The 10997-nt window shown below is 34.7% G+C and overlaps 1 protein-coding gene across 1 annotated transcript in view; it reads right to left on the bottom strand.

Moving 5' to 3' along the window:
- Positions 1-1947: 1947 nt before the first annotated feature.
- The window catches only part of LOC110106775 (dnaJ protein homolog), a 25227-nt gene continuing 16177 nt past the window's right edge, over positions 1948-10997 (bottom strand). The window contains exons 2-6 of the mRNA XM_020836790.2: positions 3848-4013; positions 3611-3752; positions 3247-3523; positions 2584-2782; positions 1948-2478 (exon numbers count right to left, since the gene is read on the bottom strand). Of these exons, the coding sequence (XP_020692449.1) occupies positions 2156-2478; positions 2584-2782; positions 3247-3523; positions 3611-3752; positions 3848-4013 (1107 nt within the window). The 3' untranslated portion in view covers positions 1948-2155. The remainder of the gene's footprint in view (positions 2479-2583; positions 2783-3246; positions 3524-3610; positions 3753-3847; positions 4014-10997) is intronic.

Genomic DNA, 10997 nt, shown 5'->3' with positions numbered 1-10997 from the left:
CTCCCCACATATTAGGAGTATTATTAAGCCAACTACCTAATGTCACCAACCTTTCTTTATTATATGTTGATCATCATTTGACTTTTGTGAATGAATGACATCCATATCCAAAGACCATCTTCATGATCTTCCTACTAGTAGAAGAATGGCCAAGTCGATCACGCTTATCGTTGCATAACTTCCAATATTTCTCATTGATATTTGTCAAAAAACCAACCAACAATGATGTTTGATGCTCCTCTTATTGATTGTCAATCTTGCCTCCAATTAAGTGAGCAACTAACTTAACCTCCCGCTATTATTTGACTCATCATTTTTTTTTAGTCATCATTTGATGCTTGAAAATAATCGAAATTTAGCATCCATCAACTATCGACCTCTAACTTTTTTCATTCATTCATTCCTATTGGTCTTGCAATCTTCCCTTATGTAAACATCGTTCCTTTGGTCATCATTCAATGCTTCTTTTAAGTGTAATTATTTTTATTCTTTATATTTTTGAATGATGCTATTTTTTCATATTTTAATAGTTATTGTATTCTTCAAAATTTGCACTATTATGATAATAAAAATTCTCAACGATAATAATGTTGATGGCATGATGCATCAATCTAATTTAAGAAACTTTTCATAAATGGATATGTTACCAAACATGTATAAATTTATCATTCTTCTTATGCTTCATGCTCTCGATAAGTTATCATTTGACACATCAATAATCAACATTTGAAATCCACCAATCACTAGCATTCAATGCTTGTCTTACCAATTGTTTGATCCCCACTCCTACCAAGAAAGCAACAAATCCAACCACCCATTGTTGCCCAACTTCAATCATCCTTCATCCACCGTCATTCAATATGAGTAAAACCTATAAACTAATCGCACTAATCATCTGACACATGCTATTGTCATTTGATTCACATCTTAAATGTGCTTGATTTTCTTTTTTATTAGAAGAATATCAAGTCATTCTTCACCATTATAGGGCTTCTAATGTCTCTCATTGATTATCATCCAATATTTTTCAATAACTAACATCAATTAGTTAGCAACATCTAACACTATCTTCCTTATTGTTTGATCTCCTCTTGAACTAAAGAGTGTGACCAAGCCAACCATCTATTGTTGTCTAATATTCAATATTTCTCATCAAATATCAACCTACAACTAACATCTATTACCCTCCTTTTTAGTCTTAGGCTTTGTTTGAAATAACTTTTGTAATAATTTCAAATAAAACTTTATATTACCAAAATTTTGTTCAAATAGTTTTTATATTAAAAAATCACTTCAAAAATATTAAAAAACTCGGATAATCTGGCTACATTGAGTACCTACCACCACCGATGATTACTTGACATCAAAAGACTATCATCACCTAAAGAGGCATCGTTCATGATTCATAGTTAATATATTATATTAATACATTCTATGCATATAAACTAATGTCCTATATAATCATTTATTCTAGGACAACTCTTATCATCTCTAACCTCTTACCACCACAAGAGATTGGTCAAGGTTCATTCCTATCATACTGTATTCATGCATGATTTAAATTATAAAAATTACACCTTTTATAATCGTTAACTCATAATAATAGAAAATTTTTAATTGGAATAATCTCCATAATTTCTTCATTAAATTTTTCACATAAAAAATCTCTTCTATGTATATATATAGGCACTCAAAATAAAAATCAATTTATTTCAGATTGAATAATATTCAACCGAAGAGCATTCGAGCAAAATTCTCAACCCAAACTTAATGAGCAGAAGCACCAATTTATTGGTTTGAACAGCAACCCAAAATGGTCAAAAAACAAAATGAACTGAACAAATCAGTTCAGTTCCAGGTTCCCAGCAGCTCAACATCACAAGTTCCAATCAACAATCATAACGAAAAAGCAAACCAAAAAGTTGAAACTGAAGAGCAAAGAAGACATTTTCTTGAAAAGCTCAGTGCTTCTTCATATGACCAGTCAGCTAGAACACGCAAATACTTTAGTTTATATAATAAAATCATGTCATATATCAGATAATAGAGAACCAACCATATGCTTAATACGATTCAACAGGGCTGGCAAAGCAAAGCCTACTATTATAGGGTAATTTCAAGATAAAGAGTATCATAAAAATGGATTTCTCTTCCCTTACTGCTGAGCACACTGAACTCTTTGAGCACCACCATGCATGTCTTCATCCTCATCATAAGCCTCCTGAGCTTGAGTTTGCTGCTTCCTCCTCATCTCCTCCTCAATGTTGACATCATACAAGGTCGTCTCTTCGCACTCATCAAGCTCCATGTCTGTAAGCTGAGATCGAGTCCTTGCAGGAAGAATTGCCTCGAGAGCTTTGCACTGATCAGGATTCAGCGAGTCAGGGAATTCGACGGTGAAGTGGATGTAAAGCTTGCCTCTCATGAATGGCCTCTGATACAAGGGCATGCCCTCGTCATTGATTGCCTTGAATTGATCTATAGATATTATAACATGAACATAGTACATAGGTGAATTAATTGTCTCATGAATTGAGTTAGTAGCTATAAATATGAATATGAATTGATCTTAAAAAAGATTACCAGGCTTGACAACTTCTCCAGGGTTTGATTTGATAAGAAGCTGCCTGCCATCGAGATGGGTTAATATGAACTGGAAACCACAAAGTGCTTCCGTTAGGGAGAGTGTGTGCTCAACAAAGAGATCGTCGCCCTTTCTTTTGAACTTGGAGTGGTCCTTTTGTTGCAGGACAAACACGATGTCACCGGTGATACAATCAGGCTACAAATATAGAGTAGTCAGCAACATCTTGAAATATCCAAAGGAGTCATGTTTGATGAAATCTGAGATGTAGGTTTCATTTGGGATGGTTTTTTTTTTTCTGCTTCTTAAAGCAGGTTTGTAGTAAAAAAACTTAATTTTTATGCTAAGAAGCTGCTTTAAGAAGCAATGAGAAAGCCGTCCCAAACGAAGCCGTAATATCATATCATCTGCATATGTGCAGCTTCTTTACATAATAATTTCATAAATGAAATTCATATCAGACTATCCGACCACAGCTAAAATGAGAGCAAAAATTAACAAAAATATCATTAAATCTAGACAATATTACATTGCTATAACCACATTTAAACAAACAGACTTCATTCGATAATCAATATTATTCTTTAAATAATGTTGGTGGTTTGACAACACAATATTTAGCCTAAAGAAAATGAAGTAGAAGGGGACAAATCGAAACGTACCGCCTCATCAGCCTCACCAGGGAAGGTGATTTTCTGCGCATTCTGCATCCCCTTCTCAACTACAACATCAAGAACCTTCTTTTCCTGGACAACCTTCTCCCCCTTGCACTGTGGGCAGCGGTCTTTCTCATTGATGGTCTCACCAGTTCCTTTGCACTCATTGCAAGGGTGTTGCATTTGTTGAATCATGGAGGGACCCAAATGGCGAATTGAGACCTTCATACCTGTACCCTGACAACCAGAACACTTCATTGAAGCACCGGATTTCGATCCCTTCCTGTAGCACATGAAAAGCATTTGATGTAATGATCAGGTTCAGTATGTAACAGAAACCCTTTGAACTGAAGAAGAAACTGGTACTCACCCTTTGCATTTGGAGCAAAGAACGTTCCGAGAAAGAGAGAGTTTCTTCGAAGTACCATTGTACAGATCTTCCAAGGTGACTTTCAGTGGGTGAACAACATCCTCTCCCCTCCTCTGTCTGCGACCTCGGCTACTCCCACCACCTATTCACCATAATAATCGCATGATTATGACAGCAAACACAACATTTCTTCAGGATCTGAATTCATAAACATTACACAAAAGTGTAAGGGTTTACCTCCAAACGGGTTTCCACCAAAGAAAGACTGGAAGATGTCAAATGGATCATGGCCAGCACCACCTCCACCCATTCCTTCCTTGAGTGCATCTTCACCATACTGATCATATATATCCCTCTTCTCTGGATCGCTCAAAACTTCATAGGCTTGGGCTAGCTCCTTAAACTGTAAAGCACCGAGGAACAAATTATGAGTAAAGTATTAGATGAAAATTTACAAAATTTTATCTACTTATACAACCATCAAAGTAGTAAAACAACAAGCACAACAAAACGGGGACAGTCAGGTAGCTTATAAAAGTCCCTGCATCAATAGAATCCAAGCATGCAATCAAACAAACAACCCTATAAAACGCCAACAAGGTCAAATTTGCAGTACCCATGCGACAATCAAGTTGGTGAGGCCCTACACAGAACAGAACATAAAGTTTCTTTGGAAAGCCCCATCGGATGAGAAAAATTTAATGCAAAGTACTTCTAAATATATTTGATAATGGCAAATGGCATGCAACATAGTACAAAATTCCCCGTGGAATCATAGCACATAGCATGGTGCGCACTATTTTAAATATGATGCACAATATAAAATAATTATAATTAAAAATATATATATTAATATGAAATACTATTGACTAGAAAGATAAATCATCATGATAATAAAATATTGAAAGTGATATTTAAGTTCAAATAATCAACAGCTCAATTATTCAAAATACAAAGCATTATAGTTGTTTTTTTTTTTAAGTTTATTTATTTTGTCAGAAATTAAAAGTCTCCCTAGTAGTTATCATCATCATTATCCTATGTCAAAAAAACATTATTTCCTTTAGCAACATCATCTCTTAATTTATAATCCTCTTCATTTGCTAGGAAAAATATAATTCATATAGTTATTCTCACATTCATTTACAAATATTACATATTTCCATGCAATATCTGTGTGGTCTAAAGTATATCCGACATTCTTTTGATTACCTATACGCAAGCATGTATTCAGATGTTTTACCTTCCTCTTAAATGCGTGAATGTAATGGTGAATAACAAATAACACAAATGTGATATCAACTGATTTGATGAAATGTAAAAAAATTCTCATAAATTACTTCTGCTTTCTTTTTTAGAAATTAAGGCATATTTAGATGTAATGGCAGCACTATTAAATTATAAAATAAATGATACAATTAATAAATATATCCGTAAATATTAATTTTTTGGCCATTCACTATTGCCTCTGTAGTGCACAAATAGCACGTCATTTTGAACATGTACCATGCCTTGACATATGCCCGGCCTGTTATTAGTGCCATTGATATGTATGCTTCTAAAGCAGAATCTTAAAGCTACAAAATTAAGCATGACCCTACTTCGAGATAATAGCTATCTGTTAAATCTAAATGAACAAAAGTAGATTGCATAGAATTTCACACATGATAATAGGATTTAAGACTTAAGTTATAAATATAAAGAAATGTATCACAGATCTTCTAAGCCAAAAGTATCATACATCAGACAGGCTATCAATCATCATCATTTATAACTCCACTACATATATTCCTTCTTTTTTAGTGTTACCAAGGTTTAAAAAGGCGAAATCAATAATCGAAAAATTTTATGTTATCGAGACAAGGCTTAAGCATCAAGACAGATTGAGGCGTAAGCCTTAAAATGAATATATATATATATATAATGACAAAAAGTGAAATAAACTATCAACAAAATAATTTGTTTAAAAGTAACCATTATTATAACAATTAACACAAAAGTTTGTAATAATATTCAAATTAAATACACTGAGGATAAAGACCCAACGCAATCTTATGGTCACTTTGACATTCTTCAAAAGAATCCTCGTAATGTATGCCAAACTTATCTTCAAAATCTTCTTTAGCTATAATATTCTTTTCTTATTCCCTATTATGGTTAATATTTTTTAGATGTAATATAAAATAACAAATTAATAACACAAAAAAATAATCAATTACATTTAAAATTACCTTTAATGTTTCTTAAGCTCTAACCCCACTTATAATTTCTTCCTTTTATATATTATGAAGTAGAAGCTACTCCAAATTCAATAGACCTCTCAATATTAACATTGATTTATTCATTTTCCTCATCATTATAAATCTTTTCTTGATCTTCAACTTCAACAACATCATCAATTCTCTGTTTTATTCATTCATCATTAAATTTTAAGTCATCAAAAACCAATGGATTCAATTAATCATCAGCAGTTCTTTGCTTCTATAATTTGAGAAGCTTATTCTTCAAATTTTTTTGTTACACATAACATAAACAAGCTTATTCATACATCTTACAATCAATTGATTCCTTCTTTTTATATTAACTTAGTTAAAGGTGCTCCAAATACGCTCACAAGTAGAAGCCGAATAAGTTAGGCTAAAAACTTTTGGGCTCCAAAAATTCGGCCCCGGCCTCCGCCCGCTTTGATTTTCCTTTATAGGGGGGGCGGGGGGGTTCCGGGGTAAATTTGAAAGGCAGTTGGGTTTGTAGATAAGACACTACCCAAAGATTTCGCCCTCATTTCACGAGGACTTTATGATCTGGGTTCTGGTTTCCTATAGGCGCAAGCCCCCTATAATTAATTACTCCTCTCGATCATGAGTGAGAACTTTCAATTAAGGCTAGTCGTCAATCAGAATCAGATACGTTGTATCCATAGATACGTAGTATCAGGCATATAATAGCAGCATGGGCATAGGGATTTGAATGTTTGAAGATTTGATATTTAAAATTGGAAATTTCACCATCTTGTACTGAAAGCGGAGGGTGGGGGATGATGGACCCGATCAAGATCCCATGGTTCTGTTGTCCCGGTCTATCGTGGTCCCTGGTCTACTTAGTCAGAGGAGGTAGTCAACCAAACCTAACAGAAAGATCCTTGTCGACAGCCATGGGTTTGCTTTGTCCAAGGGGACCTTGTAGACCTGGGTAGATGTTTGTCTAAGTGGACAAATTTGAATCCACCTTAGCTAACAGAGGGCTTTGTGCCCTATCGATCATATCTTATTGATTAATATCTCAAGGATTTGATGTACTTAAGGAACGTATTGGCTCTGGACATAACCGGTATTTTGTGGTGACATTTGGCGGCAAAACCACTCGGTTCAGAGGGCCCCGAGTATGACAGTTTATCCTGCAGTGCCATTTGCAAGAAAAATTGCCGTTCAGAGGACACGTACCATGTCGTTACTAGCAGGAGATTGTTTGAGAATGGGCTCTAGTGATATTTTCGATGAGGCATTAGCTCTATGTGAGCTGAACTAGTTTTCCAATTTGTCCACCCCGATAAACTATTGCGCAGGGTGGATTGGATTTGTTTTAAGTGGTTGATAGTGTTATTTCAATTTTAAGCATTTAAATATTGGGATTTTTGGAAATTTTGGATTTCGGGTACTTGGGATGGCATTTTGAAATATTTGAAATTAACCCCTCCGGTTGAGATCTACATCCAACGCGGCCATCATCGGGTGACTTTGACGTCATTTCTATTTTTGTATTAAACCTTGTCGACCCTATCAACTTGTTGATAAGGGATCGGATTTCGTAGGCTTTATACCTTTGTTTGAGACAGCTGCAACAACAACAACAACAACATCGCATATTGCTTTTTTAGATTCCTTACGAGCCTCTTTATATCTTTCCCAATTATCAAAATTTTTAAAATTAAACCAATTTTTATAATAAATTTTCTTATTCTTAATCTTTTTTTGCACATTTGGATTCCACCACCAACTATTTTTACTATTAGGAACTTTTCCCTTTGATACTCCAAGCAAATTTTTTGCAATATTCTTAATATCACTAGCCACTTTTTCCCACATAACATTAGCATCCTCATGCATACATAAAATCTTAAGATCTAAAATCTTACTCTTAAAAATATTTTTGTTAATATTCTTTAAATGCCCCCATCTGATCCTAGAATATCATTTTACTTTATTTTTTATCATCTAGCCCTTTATCTTAAAGTCCAAAACTAATAATCGATGTTTGGTACATAAATTTTCACTCGGAATAACTTTACAATCTTTGCAATCTAAATGATCTAATTTTTTATAAAAAATAGTCAATCTGGGTTGTATTATATCCATTTTTATAAGTGATGAGATGCTCATTCCTTTTCTTAAATAAGGTTTTAGCAATTGAAAAATCATAAGCTAAACAAAAATCTAATATGGCCTTGCCACCTTCATTTGTTGTTCCAAAATCATAGCCACCATGAATGTTTTTAAAATCATCCAACTCTCTACCAACATGTCCATTTAAATCTCCTCCAATAAAAACTCTTTCTTCTAGAAGTATCTTTTGTAATAATTATCCTAAGTCATTCCAAAATTTTAATTTAGAACTCATATCCAAACCTACTTAAGGAGCATAAGCACTTATAATATTAACAATCTATCACGGTCGACCTCGCGATCATATATTTATTTAATGGTTCGAACCGTGTCGAGAATGATCGAGTTCGAACTTATATTCATCATTTAGCCCGTGCAGCTTCCCTAGACATCACGTGTGTATCAAAAACACGCTCGTCGGTGCCCATGCGGTTTTTATAATTGTATTTACCCCTTTGTGTATTTATGTGTATACAAACTACGGTGCGCGTTAGGGCTATTCTGGATTTTTTTATGTCTTCTATGATAACTCGAAGAAGTTTACATCTGTTGCATTCTTTCATTTCTATTTGCAAATGTTACATGATGTATAGAGTGGGCCCCTTATAAGAGCTTGTGGACATTTGCATTTGCTACATATCATCTGCCCTTTATCTGTTTGGCATGTTTGCAAGAGACTTTGTTGTTTACAAGCAAGTTGCAGGGAATGTAAGCCTTCTGATATTGTTTACAGATGCTTGCATTCATCACGAATCTTCTACATTTGTTGGTATGTAGCAAGTTATGCATATGACGAATCTTCTATAGCGTCATGTGGGAGGTTGCACTTACTACAACAGTTCGTAGGTACTTTGCATATGGGAGAGATTTCTTGTATTGACTCGTAGGAACTCACATTTATCATCTACCTCTCCCTACATATTGATGGTGGCATGGTGTACACTTGTAAATAATTCCTTATATGCACTTTGATGAATCGAGTCATTACTGAAGTACTTTATGGTCTACCCATGACTAGGCCATGACTCTCTCTTGATTATCGTTGACTGTGAAGGTGTGTTTTGTTTGTAAAACAATATACAAATCTCTTGAAATTGCTCATGGATGGACTAGTGTGTTTATTTGTCTTGTCTTGCCGCCCATAAGCACACATGAGTTTCTTGTAACTATTTGTATTTGCCTTCTATTATGCTTTGTGTTTGGGTTCATCACATGTCGCATATTAAACTCATCTGCTTGTAGGAGACTCGTGCATTCGCTTGTATGATTACTCCATAAGCGAGTTGTTTTCATTATATTTCCCTCATCCGTGCTTGCTAGTGATTCGTTGAGCTCACTACATGTGAATCTTAATAATCCACAAGAGATTGATGCATTTTATGCACATTGAATTATCGCTAATGATAGAGACGCTATCATGTTTCTTCATGTTCACTCACTTTGTAACTCTCTTGTTTGTGTGTGAGTTATAGCGAACACTATAAGCCTTTCATCCTCGAAATTAACTTGTAACATGCATGGTGAACTCGTATTATCGATATTTGATTGCCCTCAACAGTATACACTTTTCAATCTCTATTACATGCAAATTACCACCTGCTTACAAAAGTCTAGCATGTCAAGTGGATGGGTGCCTTTGTAGGAGACTTTATGTCACTGATTGTAAATATATTGCCAACTCCATTTGTTGCACACAAATTTTCGCCTTATCATTCCTTATATGTCTCTTGAAACCTTATTTTCCATTCATCATAAATCCCTTACGAACTCATTATGACGATCATTTGTTATTTGGTTGCATCTCCCTTTTTAAAAATATTCAATTGAAACTCAATTTCCTACCTATTTCAAATTCAAGTTTATCACCATTTAATCTATGATGTGAGTGGCAACATTGGTACTATTGTCGATTGGAGATTTGCAACTTAGTTAACACATCTTTCATGAATAAGCTATAATACTCATTGAAGACTTTTGCATGATGATTTTGTAACATATCTTGCAATTCCATGAACTTTGCTTAATGATGAATCAAATCCCATGTTATGAGTCAATTAACTTAACCAAAAAGCTCACATCATTGCTTTATAATCAAATCATTAACTCTTGCAATCAATCTTCTTTCCCTTTGCTTGTTAAGATTTACATTCCAATTGAAATGATGATTCCTTAATGGTCCACTGAAGATTTTGCATTGTCAATTATGAATATGTAATTGTATTCTCTATTTTCTTCATGTTAATGATTGCTTGCAAGTTTATTTTGAAGCTTTGGTCATTATAAACATCATTCTTATGATTCATAATTTTATTTTAAATATTAGGCTTTAGTCCAAGTTGAGCTTAATGTCATTTATCCAATATCTGTCAGAATTCAAGTTTTATGTTATCAAGTTCAAGTCCAGATTTGCAAGTCCCCTGATGTCGTTTGTATGTGTTCAATCAAGTCCAAGTATAGTCTTACATTCACTTGAAATTTTGGCAGTCTCCCGACGTTTCCCCCATCTAGAGGAAACTATAGGGACTGGACCTTCCCACCACGCTAAGAAAAGCGTGTATGGTAGGTGTCCTTGGCCATATTGTCTTCGTCCCCCACTGCGCCAAGAAAAGCGTATATGAGTCTTCAAACGTACATGTTGGAAAAGATAGTTATTTCCCCGCAAGCGGGTAATTACGTGTATCCCCATTTCTTCATACGCGTCGCACCGGGTTCTCATCCCACCACGCTAAGAAAAGCGTGTATAGGTAGGTGGTTTTCCAGTGCGCTACGAATGTCGAAAAAGGGATTTACGTGATTACTCGATTCTTCAAGAGCACCGCGATGAACTTCCTCCCACCATGCTAAGAAAAGCGTGTATAAGTGGTCATTTTTTGCGCTGCAGACATCAAAATCAGACTTTCAAAATTTTAGGGCTAAGGGGTTATACCTTTGCATTCCGGCGAAGTGGATGGCATGAAAATCGAGACAACATTTTTTTGAATGTTTTCTCTTCCCTTCTTTTTTTTTTT

The sequence above is a fragment of the Dendrobium catenatum genome, unplaced genomic scaffold (genome assembly GCF_001605985.2).
Source record: "Dendrobium catenatum unplaced genomic scaffold, ASM160598v2 fragScaff_scaffold_273, whole genome shotgun sequence".
Classification (NCBI taxonomy): Eukaryota; Viridiplantae; Streptophyta; class Magnoliopsida; order Asparagales; family Orchidaceae; genus Dendrobium; species Dendrobium catenatum.
This window is presented reverse-complemented; position numbering and strand designations above follow the sequence as displayed.